Here is a 20144-nt window from a genome sequence, read left to right as displayed (position 1 = left end):
CGGTGTAGTCAAGCTTCATGGCTCTCACAGGACGCATGTTCACAAAATGCTGGTGTCAGCATGATCTGAGGGTGCAGTTTTCAGCCCTTTCACGTCAAAAGGGTCGCTTATCCTATTGGGCATTTGTGCAGGCCCAATTGAAGGGCAGGTGGTCTCAACTGGCCTGAACTGGACAAGGGGTCTCAGTTCCTGAAAAAACACTCTTAATTACTCTGTTGATAAGATGGAGGCAGTTGAACTGGTCCTAGAGTTACACCATTCCCAGCTAAAGATAAAATAAGATGTTGGAGGTTTGGGGAGGCAGTAATGGGAGGTAACCAGGAAAAACTCAGTAAACAAGGGTAAGGTTGTTATGCAGATTTAAGTCCTGCCTTCTCCATTGATAAGAGTTTCGTGAGATTTAGAGTCATCCTCCTCTTCCTGGTACAGAGAGGGAGACACCCTTACAAACGGAGATTCCCCTTATAAATGTAAATGTCTCTTACAAAAGGGCAACTTCTACTACTCAGTTTTCAGAGCTTTTCTTGTATCTGCTCTTTCTTAAAAATAATTAGCCTAAAATAATCCTTATGCCAAAGAGACACATTTTGGGGTAGCAAATTCTGCTCCCCTTCACCGGTATTGGAATTAAAGAAGAAAACCAAAGAAATTATCCGAATGTCTGTTCCCTGTCTGCTCCAGCCATGGTGAAAGCAGTGTGTTTCTGGGCAGACACAAAATTCCTGTTCATCTTTGAGTCTTTTATACCAAGTCTCTTGCCTCTTTCACCCCTATATATATACCCTCAAGTTCCCTGTGGCTTGAGGCCTAGAATGAGGTCTGGGCTCTTTCATTTATTCAGAGGCCTTGGGGCCTGAAGAGGCCATCTGAGTGAGATGTTGGAGCCGAGGCAAAAAATGGCATCACGGAAGTATTCAAAACCAGAGGCTGAAACGAGGCTAGAGAAAGAGCCACTGATGTGGGGAAGATTTCAGAAGTGCAGGTACTTGTTCTGGGATAAGAGGGATGTAGAAGCTCGGGCTTAAAATGAGAAGAGAGAGGCAAGCAATTGTTGGACATCTTATGGTGCTTTGGCAGAAGGACTTGGGCAACTCTTGACCCTTGGGCCCGAAATGGGTTTCAGAGGGATGATCTAATTCCAAAACTCAGTGCTAATCCTGTGAGGGAGCCCAGCCTAGCAGGAGGGGTCTAAGCAGGATGAAGTATTACAGTTGCCAGTGGGGATGTTTAAAATGACAAAGGAAAGCAGTAACCCAGTTACATTTCAGTAGGTGTGCAAACATCCTGGCACGAGTTATTCGTAGGCCATTCCTCAAAAATGTTATGGTGGGAAGAACATATATTTATAACTTGTTAGACTTTTCCAGCAATTTATGAGCCAAAAAGTTTGAAGAATGTTTATAAATCCCATTCGCAAATTGTAGTTAGACACAGCCTGCATTTACTCTACTGTGTAGCATGGAAGATACACAGAGAATGGGGACAAAATCACAAAGACAGAAAAATCACCCCTGCTCTAGGGGGAAGGTAGAATAGACTCTGGATCATAAATTGTCTTCATAAATTGTCATTCACCCCCAAACAGACCCTGAGACAAGGATTTAAGCACAAGTAGTTTATTTGGGAGGGGATCCTAGTGTGGGGGCCTAGAATTGGCCACCCCAAGATATGTCTCTTTGGCATGAGGATTTTTTGGGGGCTGGTTACTTTTAATAAAAGCAACTCTGAGGAGTGGAGTTTGCTTGCCCTTTGTTGGGAAACATTTACGTTTGTAAGGGAAATCTCCATCTGTAAAGGTGCCTCCCTCTCTGTACCAGGAAGAAGACAGGGGATGACCTTCTCTCTAGAAACTCTTAATCAATGCCAAAGGCAAGGACTTAAATCTGCATAATAATCTTATTCCTGTTTCTGGTAACCTCCTGTAACTGACACCCCCCACCCCCAACATCCTCCTTTGCCTTTAGCTGGATATGATATTTAAGGTGGGAGCTTCAGCCATTTTGGCGAGTTACTCAGCTTGCCTGAGCCACTCCCATGTATACATGTTATAAAGCTTTGTTTAATTTTCTCCTGCTATTCTGTTTCATGTGAATTTAATTTGTTCTCCGGCCAGAAGAACCCAGAGAGGGTAGAGGAAATGTCTTCCTCCCTTACACTAGGAAGCACAGGGAGGGAGTGGGGAGGTGGGAGAGGGAGGGGATGGAAGCCAATAAAGGTAACTGGAGCACAGGCCTGCTGGGGACCCCCAGAGACGGTAATGAGTACGTTCCAGAACTGTGCCACCAAGGGGTGAGGATGGTGAGATGTTTCCTACCAACTCCACTCCCTCTTTGGCTGAAAACTGTCCTGAGGTGTTAATTCTGGGGCACCCCGGCTTGCTCCAAACCTTCCACGGTCAGATGTCACCCTCCATCAGAGAAACACAGGAAGCCCAGGTCTGTAAGTCACCTCCGGGGTCCACGAGGGATATCAGCAGGCCACCAACAGCACTCACTATGTAAAGTCCTCTCCCGCCAGTTTATCAAACATATACATAGAAAATGAAATATCAGAGACAATTTTAAATATATTTCAAATTATTGGGGATAAAAATAGAATTTCTAAATTATCTCAATAAAATACTTTTTCTTTTCAAAATAAGAATTATTAAAGCTCAAAAATACCATCACAGCATATGAGTCATTGTGTCTAATTATAAAAATTTAACAGCAATCTATTTAAATTAAGCTTTTGTGAGAGGCTTTATACATGGTGAAATGGTGACCGAACTTTATAGCTGATTGGGTCCCCGGGCCCAGAAGGTTGATTGTGGCAGTGTCAGGGAGGTACTGCTGTGTGGTAAAGGAGACTATGACAGGGAGAGAGAGGGACTGAACGGAGACTGGGAGCCTTGCATTCTATTCCCACTTCCATAACTAGCTATTTTTGCATAAGTATGCTGTCAGTTGCTTTTTATTCATTTTTTTATTTAACAAAAACTTACATAGCACTAACTATATGCCTGATACAGCTCTCAACACTTTTCGGGAAGTAACTTCTTGAATCCCCTAGGAAGCGGGTACTACTGTTGTCATCCTCTTCTTATAGATGAAGAAACTGAGGCACAGAGAAGTTAAATAACTTGCCCAAGGTCACACAGCTAGGAAGTGGCAGAGTTAGGGTTTGAACAGAGGCCTTCTGGTTCCTGAGTCGAGACCTTAAACCATGTGACTTTAATGCCTCCGTTTTCTTCATTTGTGAAATGGAACTAACGCTATCGACCTTACTTGCTATGAGGAGGACCTAAATGAAGTGTTTCAAAAACACTTTCAAAACCAGGAAGCCTCATTTAAATGAGAGGTTGTTATTGCTTTTCCTGAAAAGGAATGACTGTCCACTAGAAAACATCAACTGGTTGAGATTTTGTCAACACCCTCCCCACTCCTTTATGATCAGAAATAACAACCATGCTAATGGTATACTCACGCTTTTGACTAGGAATTCTAGCATTTCATAAAGAAGCCGATACACTATTTCATTTCATCATTACAAAAATTACAACAGTCTTATCATATATTAAAAGTAGAGACCCTCATCCCCTTTTTACAGATCAGAAAACTGAGGCCTGCAGAGTGACTTGCCCAAAGTCACACAGTTGACAATTAAAAGAACCAGGGTCCAACTCAGACATCTTTTCACACTCAATGCCTTTGAATTTATCTCCATTATGAATAGGGGATGAATAGGTCTCTGCTAAATGCAACCTCAAAAAATTAATAAATAAAAGAAAGACAGAAAAAAGAAAATGAAAGAAAGAAAGAACAGCGTTATTGTTTAATGGGTCTGGACTTTTTTCAGTTTGGGAAGAGGAAAAAATTCTGGAGAGGGGTGGTGGTGATGGTTGCACAACAATGTGGATGTACTTAGTGTTACTGAACCGTATATTTAAAAATGGTTAAAGTGGTAAACTTTATGTTATGTATATTTTATCACAATAAAATTAAGAAAGAAAGAAAGACCAAAAAAAAAAAAAAAAGAAAGAGGAAAGGAGGGAAGAAGAGTTTGTAAGTTTGTCACCATGCAACTCTGGGGGTATCTTAAGGACCAGTTGAAAAAGTTTGCTCTGAGTCAGCAAAGACATCATCAAAGAAGGTGGTCTAGAGGCTGGTAGTTCATTTGAATGACTTTTTCCAGTTAAAGAAAATTTAATATAGAAGTGCCAATAGCTCGTTGTAAGATTTATAGACGGTAGAGAATTCTAAAAATAAAACAAGAAGAAAAAAATCATCCCGTAGCCTAAGTATTTGCGTCTCACACAGAGGCTCGTGACCATTCTAGCCAGCAGGTGGCGCTCTGCAGATGCCAGCTAGCCCCTATGGGCACCATGTCTATTTGGCTCCAAGGAGCACAGGTGGTCACTAGAGGGCAACGTCCTTGCTCTCACAGATCCTTCCTAGGATTAGCTCCAGGGCAACGCATCACGCCTAAAACAAGCAAAGCACCCCCACTCCACCGAAACTAGCACATCTAACAATCAAAAGCAGGTCTTAAACACCTACTTTTGCATGGCTCTGTACTAGGTACAAAAGAGGTCAAAAGAAGTATAAACCCTGGACATTCAGTGACATTTTCTCTCATTCTATCCTGGAAATTAGAAAGACTCATGCAACCTGGGTCACAGGATTATGAGTTCATTAAGAATTAGGTCTACGTCTTGTTCATTTTATGCCTATTTTATCTATTGAACAAATATATAATTAAAACTAAAAATTTAGAACTGTGCACCCAATCTGTCTGGCCTGTAATGCCTTACTTTCAGATAAGGAAATGGGTTCCAGATGCTCAAGATAACCCATTCCTCCCCTGCCACGCTCCTAGCCAAGTACTCCTCTCAAGCCCACTTCTCCCAAACCACTCTGGACACCATCTTGTTAGACTTTTCCCAAGACATCTCCTGTGGCCCAAACACTTCCTATTTCTCTAACCATTTCAAGCCCAGAAGAATCCCTGGGGGTCCTGAGGAGATCATTCTCCCTGAGCACAATTGCCCTTTTCAAGAATTTTAAGGTGACTTCCTTCCGTCAACCTATGATGAAAAGACCTTAGAGGAGACAGCACCATGCACGAGGGTGAACATTAGAAGGAGGCAGTGAGAAGCCCAGTGTCTGTTTACATTTTTACACCTTTACGTGGGGGCTCTGCCCCCATGCTCACCACCCAAGGGAGCTGGAATCTGGCTAAGCCTTGGTTTAAAACTCTCTCATTTTCTTCATTTAAACAACTGTTAGTATCACAGAGGACCCAGAGCATACTGGAAAAGACACATGGCTTAAAGACATTAGATCGACTCTCAATTTTTTGATGATCCAAAAGCTAATGTGCATGACATGACAGTGCCTTGTAGCCTAAAGCATCACACAGCTGTAGGATTTGTATTTATTATATCCCTTCGGAAGTCTGTCCTGGCCAAATGGACAGGGCTCATGGATTCCCCTAGGTCCCACTCCATTTAGATAGGACACTGCTAAATGACCACCTCAGCAAGTGTGCACACACATCCATATCAGGGACAGCAAACTAAGGCCCACTAGCCAAACCTGGCCTTCTGCCTCTTTTCATATGGCCCGTGAGCTAAGAATGGTTTTTACATTTTAAATGGTTGGGAAAAAAATCAAAAGAAGAATAGTATTTCATGACATGTGGAAATTATACGAAATTCAAGTTTCAGTGTCCATAAATAAGGTTTTACTGGAACACAGCCACACGCATTTGCTGACATAATGTCTATGGCTGCTTTCAGGCTATAATGGCAGAGCTGAGTGGTTGCAACAGAAACCTTTGGGCCCACAAAGCTGAAAATATTTACTATATGGCCCTTTACAGAAAAAGTTTACCAGTCCCTAGCCTATGTGCACTAAATGTGTGAACACGGCTAATGTTCCTGTTGTTCCCTGCCTGTCCACACCAAAGCTGCTGGGTCCTTCTTTAAATGGAGGAAAGCTCGTCTTCCATTTCACTCACTGCTGCCAGTTAGGCTTACTAATTTGCGGTAATGAAGACAATAGGCCACTGACCTCTGCGGCTGGTCCTCCAGTATTCAACACTCATTGGTCAGGATGCATAGTCAATTTATCAGCACATTTAAGTACTAATTTAGTATCTCAGGCTCTGCTTGGCATTATGGATATAGAAGTCCCTGGCCACTAAGGATTTAAAATCTGGTTGGGGAAGCGAAATATAAAATCTGGTTGGGGAAGAAAAATATAAAGGTAAAACCTTTAAAGAACAATCGAATAATACATACGTATCTTCCCGTTTGTGAAGCCCTCTTAGAATAGAAGATGCTAGGTCAGCATATGAAGAGCTGTCATCATGGTACAGACATACGGGTACATGTTTAATTACAAACCTGCTTTATATGTAACTATGGAGTATAAAACTTCGAAGTCATCAAGCCCCATTTCCTTAATTTGAAACAGAAACTGGTGCCACAGCTCGTTAGCTGAGAACCAAGACTAGAACCAGGTCCCTGAATTTCCCAGTCCGTTTCATTTGACTAGAGCACTTCAGATTCACAGGACCTTTTGAAGCATAAATAAAGAATGCTTAAAGCTAAATATTTACTACACTTATCTTCATCCTGTAGTACATGTATTCCTTAAGCCATCATTTTAACCTTCAATTTCACCTCTGTTGACAATCTAGGAAAGAAAAGATGCCAAATTCTGATTTTTCTGCTCTTCTCTGATGTTTCCAATCCTTTAAAGTGGAAGGGGAAAAGAAAAGATAATAATGAAATTCTTAAAATTCTGTTTTGGTCATCATTTATTTAAAGAGAAATAAGCATCTCTCATATGTTCTCAGGGAGAAACTCCTGTAATTTTGTTTTTACATAATTTTACATTGTTTTTAAATTGTGTTTAAAGTATTTCTCATAACAGAGGCCTGACCCTGGTATGAAATTGCCTGGCAATAAAAACAACAACCACCAAAAGGAAAAAAGAAACCCTGAAAAGTTTAGAATTTAACTGTACTTATTCCACTTATATGTAGACAGCATGAAGAAATAAGTGAGTCACATGGACATATTTTTGTCACAGTAAATTCTTCTCACACTGGAAATAAATTTCTTTATGTGGCTGCATTTCACATTTTCCCCTTATTTCTTTCCTATGTAACCTTTAGCTATTACCACTGGCCAATTGGTCTGAGCACATTGCAAAAAAAGAGACAGCAATAAAGAAGTGACGTTTAAAGAAATATACCTTAGGAACATTTTGGCTCTTTCCTGCTCACGAAATTTCAGCTGTTATCAATCACTGCATAACTGACTGTTGGCTCTAGCTTCTGCTTATTGGGGCTAAGAGTCCTGGCCTAGTTGAAAGATCCCAGAGGCTTTGATGTACCTACAGTTCTTGGCCGGGTCCACCGCTGCAGGCCTCGGCTGAGATTCCTGACTTACTCACTTTGAGGTTAGCCAGAGCTCCCTTCTCTGAATGTAAATTGCTGAGATAATTTGAGGCTCTGAATGCTGATCCCACAGGTCTGACTAGATAGTTCTGTACTCCTCTTAGAGGAACTGGGATGTGGGTAGCTTTGAGGTAGCTGATCAGGTCTTTAAGAGAGGTGGTATAGGATTTTCCACTTCTGATAATGGCAGACTAGCTCGTTGCTGACCAGCTCTCCTGAAATGAAAAGCTGGAAAATCTCTTTGAAAACATCAGAGAAATACTAAGGCAGTAAGGATTCAAGGGGCCAAAATCCTGGAGAGAAGGGAAGTGCAAAGAGATGAAGTTGTTATTCAGCATCATTTTCCCTTTAAGGCATTTACCAAATTTCAAGCAACAGCAGAGAAACTGAGCTGAGCAGAGGATTGACGAATAAATGAAAAACACTAAGAAAAGTTAATATATTGAGGTATATGAGGAAGCCATTTGGTTTAAAACTGATTCGGCCTGACCTTGTTTTTCCAGAAAGGCCTGACAGGACCTGTTGAACATGCAATTGTACATTTGCTTTAAACATGTACACTGTCCCAAAGCAAAGAATACTGGCTTTAAACATAGATATGTGTGCCTCCCTCCCATATCAAAATTTCTTCAAAAATAGCATTTCTTCCCAGAAACTAAGGATCAACCTGACCTATTATGTACATCTTATGACCACTGACCTGCCGCCCATTGACCTGCTGTGATCATCTGGTAACCACTGACCTACTGTGCTCGCAAAACAGCTTGTGACTGTAGTAAAAAGAGATATTCCTGTCATATTTGACATATGTTCCTTGTTCCAAGATAGTAGATAACCACACTCTACACCTCACTTCTTTGGAGTGCTTCCTTCCCTGGTGAAGGTCATCTTCCCCAGCTATAGTTCTCAGACTAGCTCATAGAATAAACTCATCCCAATTTTGATTTATAGATTGATTATTGATTATTTGTGTCAACAGGATTAAGAGAAACAATAAATGGAGTTCAGGGTCCACCAAAGAGAGGAGCCCAGGTAAACACCTTCAGCTTTCAGTTGAGATGCCCAAAGGGGTACACCCTAGTATTAGGGGTGAACCAGAAACAGACCAGTTCTCACAAAGACCAAAGCCTGGCCTCTAATCTGCTCACTCCCTGATTAGGTCAGATATACTGCCACTTCCTAACTGCCTGCAAGAAGCAAAAGCCAATCTTTTCTGGAAGATACTTAATACCATCCAGAGCCTCAAATTATTTACAGCTCATCATTTACAAGACCAGGTAGTCAAACAAAAATTGCCTCATATACCAGGAGACAAAATAAAATGGCCAAAAAACAAGAGAAGAAAATACATAATAGAAACAGAATTATAGAGGTTCCACATGTTAGAGTTACCAGAGAGAGATTTTACAATATATTGGGACTAATTCAAGAAATTAGATGACAAGATAGAACCAAATGGAAATTCTAGAATTACAATATACTATAACCGAAATTAATTAGATGGAAGCTTCAGAAGCAGAATAGACACAGCTGAAGAGAGGATTAGTAAGCTGAAAATGGCCAGACTGATGTACGATGAGAAAAAAGGATGGAACATACAGAAAAGGGAATAAGAAATTTATGAGACAGGGTGAAATGAAATTGTGTTAAAAGTAGTTCTCAGTAGCAGAGGTGCCTGACCCTAGTATGAAATTTCCTGCTTCAATAAAAGCAAAAACAACCAAAGAGGGAAAAGTCCTTAAAAGCTTAAAGTTAACCTGTAGTTGTTCTATTTATATGTAAACAGAATAAAGGAGGAGAGGAAAAAGATAATAGGAGAGAAGCAATATTTGAAGTCGCAATGGTTGAGAACTTTCCAAAACTGGCTAAAATCTTCAAAGCACAGATTCAAGAAAAGCTATGAATCTCAAGCAGAAAAGATACAAAGAAAACCACAACCAAGTGCATGATAGTAATGCTGCTGAAAACCAAAGATAAAGAGAAAAATCTTAAAATCAGTCAAAGAGAAAAAAAATCAGTAATTTTAAGGAGCAACAATAAAAATAACATCTGACTTCACAGCAGAAGTTAGAAGACAATGAATGGCAACCTCAAATTGTGAAAGAGAAGAACTGCCAGCCTACAATGCTATGCTCAGTGAAAATATCCTCCCCCAAATTACATGAAATAAAGACATTTTCAGACAAACAAAAACAGAAAATGTATCCCCATTAGACTTACACTAAATGAAATACTGAAGGGCATTCTGTGGGCAGAAGTAAAATGATGTCAGATAGAAGTCACAGGATGAAAATGCAGGAAGGAGTGGAGAGCAACAGACAAGGTCAATACAGGAATCAACCTAAATCTAAAGGTAAATATGTGAGCTAATATAAAGTATGTAAAAACAATAAATATAATGTCCTGTGGATTTTAAAACATAGAGAGAATTAAAATACAGAATAACAATATCCAAAAAAAAAAAGGCAAAATGGAATGAAAATGAAGCTAAAATGTCCTATTATCGTTGCATTGTCTGAGAAATGGGAAAGTTCCAATTTATAGTAAATTCCAATAAGTCAAGGATACATGTTGTAAACTCTAGGGTAGCCCTGAAAAGAATATTAAGAACAGCTTGTATAATTAACAAATTCATGGAGTGAGGGGAATAGAATAATTAAAATATTTAATTAACTTAAAAGAAGGCAAGAAGGGAGGGAAAAAGGATTATGAAACAGGTGAGACCAATGAAAACAGAATAATAAGATGGCAATTTAAATCCAAATATACCAGCAAAATCGAGTTCATCATAGTGTCTGTGTTTATAGGGCAGAAACCCGTAGTCAAATTACAAATAGCAAATACATTTGTGCAAGGTCACTCGTGTTATGCATACCCACAAAGTACCAACATTGATGAAGACAACTTAAAACTCATAACGTGAAGACATTCATGGCAAATAGGTTTACAGGTGTCATCAGTTAAATGAGTATTTAAGATCACTCAACGCATAAGAAAACTTGAAATGCTGTGAAATTTTACATCCATATAGGAAAGAAACTTGAGAGTAGCTTTCTCAAATAATCCTAAACATTTATATGACATTACCAATAACGAGTTATAAAAGAAACTTTTCTAACTTCTCATTAATAGACCAATTTTAATCAACCATGCTAGAAGATTGACTTATCTAATTTCTCTATAGAAAAGGGTATCACCAAACTATTGTAATTTTAAGAGGAGACAAATGAGGATGAAGCCAAAATATTTAAGAAAATGAGTATGATAGACTTGTCAGGCAGTTAATTCATTGATATTATGTTATTTTTCTGGATTTTGTGATGTTCATGGAATTTATCAACTTATTTAAATTGTAACTTACTGTGATTTCTAAATCTAATATGTGAATTCTAAATATTTTAAAACATTCGCGTCTCTACCTAACTTTGTATTCACAATTTTATTGGTTTTTCCTCCAAACAGTCCACATAAAACCTAGAAAAGGCCTTGTCATCTAGGGTTGGGACCATCACTCTGTTAACATCAAAGGAAATGAACATGATTCACAGACCAGAATCCACTATTCCAGGTTCACTCAGTAGGACCCACCAGAATTCATACATTCTTTTATTCCTTCCTTCATGCATCCATCCATTCGTATTCAACAAACTCTCGTCAAGCACTTGCTACAGTTTAGGAACTGTTCTAGTGTCAGAGAATATGCTAATGAATGAGATAGCCTCTATTTTTTGGGGGCTTATATTCTAGTGGTGGAAGACAGACAGTAAACAAGTAAACAAACAAATGAACAAAATAATTCTCAAGAAAACAATACTGGGTGATATTTACCAAAGATTCAAAGAGATTTGAAGACATACATCCATACAAAAACTGTATGTGAATGTTTATGACAGTTTTATTCATAATCACCCAAAACTGAAAATAACCCTGATACCCATTAACCAAAGAATGGATAAACAAATTGTGGTATATCCACGCAAGAGAATACCACTCAGCAACAAAAAGGAACGGTCTACTGATACATGCAACAACCTGAGTTGAAAGATGCCAAACTCAAATAACCATATACTGTATGATGTCATTCATATGATCTTCTGGAAAAGATCAGTGGTTGCCAGGAGCTGGGGATGGAAGAAGGGGATAAAAAAACAGGGACATAAGCGAAGTTGGGGGATGATAGAAATGTTCTATATCTTGATTGTGGTGGTGGTGATTATAGGATTATATAAGTTTGTCAAAATTCATAGAAGTGTACACCTAAAAATTTACTGAATGTAAATTATACTTCGATCAACCTGAAAAAAGAAACTAGATGATGGAATAGTGTTGGTCATTCCTTTAGATTCAGTGGGCAATGAAGGCCTCCTACAGAAGGTGATATTAATGGGTAAAATGAACCAGTAGCCTCTTAGAGTTTCCGAGGCAAATCAAGCCATTTTAAGTAGCAGCAAATATCAGATACTAATCACCAAAATTTCAAAGTTGACTGTAATAAACAAAATATTTTGTTCTATTACTGGGAGGTAGAAAAAGAGGAGTGGAAAAAAAATTTTTTTATTCTGCAAAACCTGTGTTTTAATTAAGAGAGAATTGATGCAAACCCCATACACCAGGAGGATTTACAAGTGCAAGAATGCAAATTTAGTCTATTTTCAAAGGATGTTATTGACACACACCATTCAAAAAAACCTCACCGGGGAGCCCTTTCAGGCTATGCTCTATGTTTCATGATCAAGTTTGTGCTATTTTTTGCTTCCATGCACATTAGGTTGCCAGAAATGATAATTAATCACATGAAAGTCTAACACATTAAAAGATAGTGTATGAGAGACAAGGTCAAAGTTCTTTGCTGCCCTTCTCTCCACAGCACTCCAATTGAAAGAGCCTTGCTGGGAAACCCCACTTCCATTGCCCTGCCCTCTGAGCACTCTTAGAGTCTGCCAGCAGCTGTGACGATCCATCACTGTGGCGAGACATGAGTTGAGTTCCCTTCCAGAGAGGCAGCATGTGCTTCAGAAAAATCATACTATAGAGACGTTATGGACTGGTGGCTCATGTAAAATCTTCTAACAGAGGGACTTTCTGGGAAAGATGCTTTACAAGAAATCAAATTGTCTTCTCTTATGAGAAAGGGCCAATCTCCTTGGAATCAGTGAAGCCGGGTCTCTACAACAGTAGAGGATCCTTTGGAATTACTAAGGTGATCCCCTTAGAAGGGGACCACCTTGGAGTCACTCAGGGTATCTTCCCTCAGAACTGTAGGGTTTGGGATCAGTAGCTCCCACTGTCCAGAGAAGGAAAATGGAATCAGACTCTGTGTTTTGATGGTTTCTGAAGAAAAGTTTCCTGTTCCCCTGAAGAAATTGGGACGAGGAATGAGGAGAGTAAGGTTCTAGTCTGATGCCACTCTGAATTTGTTGTGACAAGGCCAAATTCCATCTTTTGGTCTCTGTGTCAAACAACTTTGAACTTTAAGACGACTTCTATTTGTACCTGCTGGATGTTATCATTTTGTCATTGCTCCAACACCAACCAAGCTATAGTTCTTGTCCTCTTACTAGATGTAAGATGGGTCTGGGTGTTGTAGACAGCACAGACCCCACAGAGCTATGATCAGGGAAGTAGAAACCACATGTATAAAAAGGACCTAGAAATACAAGCTAGGATAGATTCAGTATTTAATGAACAATAGAGGCAAAAACATCTTGGGAAGGGGAAAAAATCAGTGAAAGCAAAAGATCAGGGAATGCTTCATAGAGGAGAAGGGACTTGAACTGTGCCTTGAAGGACTGATAGGATTTGGATAGATCGAGGGAATAGAGCCCAGCCATTAGGGAGGGGGAACTGAAGTGAGAGAGAGTAGTCAGGTGGCACGTGTGGGAAACCATGAGAAGAGTTTAGTTGGAGCAGTGATTATTCTGGCAAGTCTTGGGATAGAAAGGTAGATAGACTGGCAGATGGAAGAGAGCCTGGCAAAAGAGAATGGAGGGATCAGACAGAAGTTCATAATGCAGACCTGGAGAGTGAACCCCACATGAATTCTTCAGAAGGTCTCAAAACCTCACCAATTCCTAAATTCCCCAATGCCTAAATTTCCCAAACCCATGACTGGTGATTGTATTGGGCTGCCTGGTTTCTTCCCTCTTCATTTTTGGGTATCTTCCAGTAGAAGATATTTTACAGACAAGAAGAGCCCATGCAGCTGGGAGGCATTTGCTATTTGCCTTTCTGAGGAATCCTGATACCCTCAATGAGAGAGAGCAGCTAACACAGATCTTGGGAAAGAGATTTGGACCCCAAGGCAAAGGGCAAACTCTCTTCTGCACTGTAGACTAGAACTTTCTGCAGTGAAGGAAATGTTCTCTATCTGCGCTGTCCAGTAAAGTCACAGCTATTGAGCACTTGACGTGAGGCTGGTGTGACTAGGGAAGTGAATTTTTAGTTTTATATAAATTTAAATAACCACATGTAGTTAGTGGCTACCAAGTTGGACAATGCAGCTCTAGATGTCAGGAAAGGCTGAATACTACATTATCTCATAAATTCCTTGCAATTAATTTTAAAAATCTGTACTTCAAGAAGTTTGCTTAAAGGTAAAAATTTCCTGTTTCTTTATGTATTCCAAATCGCAAGAGAGGAGGAAACTTATGAAGAGTTTTTTCCATGGAATAGAAGAAGGATCATGGTGCAGTGGAACTGCTGTAGACATCTGTCCTTAGGATTCATTCTGCCAGCTCCATCCTAGCAGGAAAAGCACTGAATAACAATACCGAAGCAGGCACAATATAACTTGGGGATTGCATGCTGTCAACATTAAATCCAGCTTTAAACTTTATGCTTACTGGAAAAGAAAAAGCAAACTCTCCTCATGCTTTTTCTGTTGAGGGTCCAATTCAGGCCTTAAGTTCCATTTACATAATACTGAGGCACCTAGTACAGAGATGGGCTTCTAGTAGGAAAGACCAGTATGTAAAAAAACATATCCATCCATCCAACTATTTATCTACCTATCCAATCATCTATCCATCCATTCAACTATTACTTATCTATCCAATCATCTATCCATCCATCCATCGAACCATCCACCTATCCATCCATCCATCCATCTTCTCATCCACTCACCCACCTTTCCATCTATCCATCCATCCACTCATCTATTTATTCCCACAAATCTATTTATTGGCTCAAAAAGAATAGCTTTTCTCTCATTTACCCAAATATGAGAGCTTAATAAAGAGAAACAGATAAGAAGCAGGTGACTGTGTGATATATTTTTAAAACTATGCTTTCAGATAAATTTCGAAAAGGGGGAAGAATAATAAGGAGAAGAAAAGTATGCATTAATTAACCATAATTTTAATTAATCAATATTTATTGATCACCCATTTGGTACAAGGAACCATGTGAGGCACTGTGGAAAATATAAAAAATCTCCACTCTCACCATTTTTATCTACTTGAAAAGTTAAAACAATGGATACAGGAGAGGCTAAAAAAAGACTGATGAGTAAAATACTTCAAAACAACAAGATGAAAGATGTCGCAAGATAATTCATGTCTCAGATAATAAGCCTCATGTTTAGAAGAAGGCTGGAAATTTGGGCTAGAATGGTCCAAATTAGGGCTTTAAAGAGGAGGCTTAAGCCAGATTCTGAATGATAGGCAAGATGACAATTAAAAATCAGAAGATTTTAAAATTTGAAGGGACCTTAGAAATAATCTAGCTCAATTCTATTATCTTACAGATGATTCGACTAAGGTCAGAGAGTTAAGTGACTTGGTCCAACTTCCTTATGTGGGTAGTAGTGGCAGAAAAAAGCCTAAAATGCCTATTCCAAGCCCATACATTCCATGGGATGGGGAGTAAAGTCTTCTAGTTAGGAAAGCAGAAAGCATTCTGGAGAGTGGGTGGGACACAGCATAAGCAAGGAAGCAGAGTCAGGAACTCGTCAGTGTAACCACTGTGTTATGAGGACATCATCGTGTCTGTGAAGGGAAGAAAGCACGGAAGGAGACGGATGGTGGGGACCAATAGTGAAGGGGCTTGAACGCAAATCTGTAATCAGTCAGCTGTGTCAAACCCAGAATTCTGGATTCTGGGACTGCCTTGCAGTCTCCTCTTGGTGGCAGCAGTATAAACTTTTCTAGAAAATGCTATTCTTTTCATATTAACAAAGACTCAAGTTCACCTGGGGAAGGGGAGAACTGCAGAAGGGAGGCTGGGAATGAGTACTGGCATTGCTGGCCAACCTACAGGGGGCAGGCTGGATGATTATCGCTACACTGGTTCACACCCCAGAAACTCTGAGTCAGTGGATTTCGGATGGGAGCTAGGAATCGGTATATTTTTAAAGCTCCCCAATGATTGCAATGACCATCCAGCTTGGAGGGTCTTCTGGTTCACCCTTTTACCAATCTATCGAATACAGACGACTACTTTGGAAAACTCTTTGATAATATTCACTAAACATATGCTCCCCATGACCCAGCAATTCTACTCCCAGGCATATACCTAAGAGAAATAAACACTTATGTTCCCCAAAAGGCATAAATAAGAATATTCAGAGTGGGTTATTATCAACCCCAAGCTGGAAACAACCCAATGTCCATCAGTATTAGAAGGGATAAATAAACTGAGGCATATTCATATAATGGAATACTACACAGCAATTAAAAAGAACAAACCATTGCTATGTGCACCAACATGGATGATTGTCACAGACATAATGATGAGCATAACAAGCATGATTTCATTTATGAGATTAAAGAACTGGCAAAAATAATCTACAGTAATTGAATTCAGGCTAGTGATTGCCTCTCTATGGGGCTCTGTATTAACTGGAAAGGGGCATAAAAGAAACTCCTGGGGTGCTAGGACCATTCCACACCTCCATCTGGGTGGTGGTCATGTTGTTACATAGACATATGTAAAAATATATTGAACTGTACCCTTGTTCAGTTTACTGTTGATAGATTATACCTTGTTGAGAAGAAGAAATATAGATATTGTGCGTGTGTGGATATTTACATATATATTTGTCCTGCCAACCTCATGAGGTTGTTATAAGACTCCAATAGCTCTTAAAAATGAAATAAAGAGATAAGTACAGGCTTATATTATTTAACTAGCTCAATATCTATTCTTGTTGAAATTGGTTAGATGCACTGCCTATGATTCAGGTGATCCACCAGCTTTTTTAAGCCTTAGCAAAACACGCAAAGTTAGTTATATGAAAGCTGACAGTAATTTCCGAACTTGGGAAGGACACGCAGTAACTATAAACTTACCGAGAAAACACTAGAACTGCCACAGGGTGCAACCTGGCTCTTGAAAGAGCCTTTCTGCTGATGGTGAATTTGGTCTGCTTTGAAACTCCAGAGAACAGTTCCCTGCAGCTGCATCTTTACATTGCACACCCTCACTCTCCTCTCTGCCCCCTTCCCTCCCCTCCCCTCCCCAAGAAGACAGTAAACGCCATCTGTACCACTGCACTCACCAACCTGGAGACCAAAATCTCATCTTCCCATCAAGAAAATGACCCTCATCCTGAAGTGCCCTTGGCCAGTAGTAACGAGCCACACATCTGCCTGCCTGCTCCAAAGTTTGCCTGCCCTGAATCAACACGTGAAACTGCCTGTGGTCAGTAGTGCCTGGTGGGCAAATGGTCAAGGTTAGAGCAAGCTGGAGCTGAGTGGGGGGGGGGGGGAGGGGTGGAGAAGCCCTGTCCAGCTGGTGCGATGTGCAAACCTAGTTTCTGGGCTACTCTTTTTCAATCTTTGAAGTTGTCGTGTGTGTCGAGCAGTGTACTTTAGGCAGCTAAGTATAACATGTCTACAAACACTGATAACACTATCTTTATTTGTCCATTACTCGACAAAGCCGGGTCACCTAGGGACCGTCTGTTCCTCTACAAAAGGAGAATCCAGCACGATATGTGTTAAAATGTGGTACATTTTCTTCAGAGTATAAACTTTCAAGAGCCGCTTCTATGCCTCTCCCGGGCTACGCTCTCAAATCCTTTATCTTTAACATCATAACATACAGTTGATTTTAAAATAAAAATTTACAGTCTCTGGTTCATTGTACCAGTTTTTCTTAATTTGACCATATTGTCTCTGATGTATCTGGAATCTATTCATTATTGTGTCCAACTTCTAGAGCTCAGAAGTACATAAGATACGTTCAGCAATTTGTGTGAACAACCTGCAGCTATTTCCTGACTGGTTAATTCAAGCAAGTGGTTTTTACATGATAGACGCTTCAGAAATATTCAAAGAATGAATGTGAATTTTTAAGAGTGAATAAATCTGAATTTTAAAGCATCATGTTTACTTAAGACATGCAGTTCACAAATATGTATATTACCTGGAATCAAACATTGTACCGGACTCCCCCTTGACAAAACCTCAAAGGCACTGGCTATGGAGGTACATCAATAAAGATATTCAAATTAGAAATCAACTTTGAATGGAGCTTTCCCAAGGGGAAAAAATCCAAATAATGCTTGATTTCACTTAAGAGATCCTCGGAAAAAACAGCTCACAAACTATTCAGTGACGGAAAGCCACATACAAAATCAGCTGTGAGAAAAGTTAAGCTGTCTGAGGAAAATGAATTTCAAGGAAATGTTGCTTATTTTCTCCTCGTGGTGATCTCTGAAGACTCTGAATTGCTTCTACGAAACATTTGCCTGAGATTTAAACTCCATTAGGTGTGATTTTGTTTTCTCATCAATCAATTAACTTGGCAGGGAGGGAGAAGTTAGGAAAAAGCAATGTCAAATGGATTCGTCTCCAGGAAATGCACCTCAATCTTATGTGAGGAGATGTTTTTGCTCATTTGTCCCCTTTCATCCCCGCCATCCACTACTTCTCTTTTTTAAACCAATGTGTCAAACTCAAGAAGCAATCCCCAGAACAAAAACACGCCTGGAAGGGAATCTGAGTTTGAGTAAAACTTCCCTTTGTGCAAACAGTTCTGTCTGTCCCAACATGATAGCTCATTTACAGAGGCACTGACCACCCTCAGAGAGAATGTAACTTTCCTCCGGTACTTACCTGTCTGCCGAGAGAGCTGTGAGTGTGAAGACAGACACCCCCACCGAGGTAAGCTGTATAAAGGGGATCAGTTTGCAGCCAATCCTGCCAAACAGCCATCTGTCTGCCAGGTACCTGCTGGCATCCACGGGAGCACACGTTACCAGGAGGAGCAAGTCTCCCAAAGCCAGACTGGAGATGAACAGATTCGGCACATTTCGCATGGACTTCACGGTACAGAAGATCTTGATCAGGGTGATGTTGCCAATGAGGCCTATCAGAATGATGACCCCATAAATTGCAGGGATGACATAGAGGATCCCTGGGTGGAACCAGTCGTCGTTCGTGGGGAGATCCACACTGTGATTGGAGACGTTGCAGTGTACAAAATGGTCCACTTCCAAGTTCAGAGGCAAACAATCATTTAGAGCCATCCTCTGGATTCCTTCCCACCTAAAAAGTGCCCTTAGATGCTGTTTCTTAACTTTTGATTTTGCAGTTGGGTGAAGATGAGAATAAAGTCTGTGCTGGGCTCTTTATCTTCTTCAATAAAAATACTCTGCGTACGTATATATTGTGCATTCAAAACTGTCACTATTTTGATGCTGGTGCTGCTCTGGCCTTCACGTGACCAATGCAGTACATCTCTAAATTCAATAAGGTAACAACAAAAACTCAGCCAACAAAGGGCTTAGAATGAAACCCACTCTGTAGCAACTCTTCCTACCTCCATTCTAGTCTGGGTCTCCCTGGCTGCAGTTTCCTAAGAACTTTTGGCCTGTTCTTTTCACACGGCATTTCCTGTCTTTCCTGATATTTAGAATCTGAAGGTTTAAAGTGGGTAGAAAAAAACTGCACTGAGAAAGCCTCAAATCCTATAGGCAGGATGCTTTGCACGTCACCGGCTTCACCAGCAAACGGCAGCTCGGCTGAGCTGAGGCTCTGAAGAGGAACCAGGTCTACTTATACGCAGAGAATGCCAGCCCCCTGCTGGACAATTCAATCACTGCCCAGTCGGCTGTTCTCCCCAGATGAGAATCAACCAGCAGACTGCAGTTGCTACATCTGTGTGGCTTAATAGATGCCTTTGACGTCTCATTTAAGAGGCAGCACCTGCGGTAGGTATTTAATAAGTGTGGCTAGCACTCTGCAAAGGCACTGGAAATCTTTCTGATACTGTGCCCATGAATCCAGGTGGGACTCACATCCCATTTTCTCCTCTTTTCCAATATGTTAGAGTGACATGTTAAGGTTGCTATAAAACGAGGTCTGTCTCTGAATCACACGCACACTGATGCACAGGGTGTCCATGCGTGAGCTGTCCCACTCAGCCTTCCCACTGTCTCTTTGCACCGGGACTGCTACTGAGCGAAAACAGGCACAGGACTCATGCCTTCAACCTTCAGGAACTGACATCTGGAAAAAACCAGAAGTAGAACGCACACATTCTCTTTCCTGTAGATTTGCCAGGCCATTCCTGTTCCCTTTACCAGGGAGAAACTAAGTCGGGAGCCAGCTGTATTCTTAACTCTCAAAGATCAGTAGTCTTTCCCAGAAAAATGGGTCTTTTCTCACTGGATCTAAAAATTATATGAATTGGCATTTTGATGCAGTTATTGGCAATTTTTTATTGAATTCTTGCCACATTTTATAGCAAAT

The 20144-nt window shown here is 40.3% G+C and overlaps 1 protein-coding gene across 1 annotated transcript in view; it reads right to left on the bottom strand.

Annotated features, from left to right (window-relative positions):
- Nucleotides 1–19426, bottom strand: part of GRPR (gastrin releasing peptide receptor) — a 37577-nt gene extending 18151 nt beyond the window's left edge. The window contains exon 1 of the mRNA XM_001490605.7: nucleotides 18507–19426. Within this exon, the coding sequence (XP_001490655.1) occupies nucleotides 18507–18919 (413 nt within the window). The 5' untranslated portion in view covers nucleotides 18920–19426. The remainder of the gene's footprint in view (nucleotides 1–18506) is intronic.
- Between the last annotated feature and the right edge of the window lie 718 nt (nucleotides 19427–20144).

Source organism: Equus caballus, chromosome X, assembly GCF_041296265.1.
Source record: "Equus caballus isolate H_3958 breed thoroughbred chromosome X, TB-T2T, whole genome shotgun sequence".
Lineage (NCBI taxonomy): Eukaryota > Metazoa > Chordata > Mammalia > Perissodactyla > Equidae > Equus > Equus caballus.
This window is presented reverse-complemented; position numbering and strand designations above follow the sequence as displayed.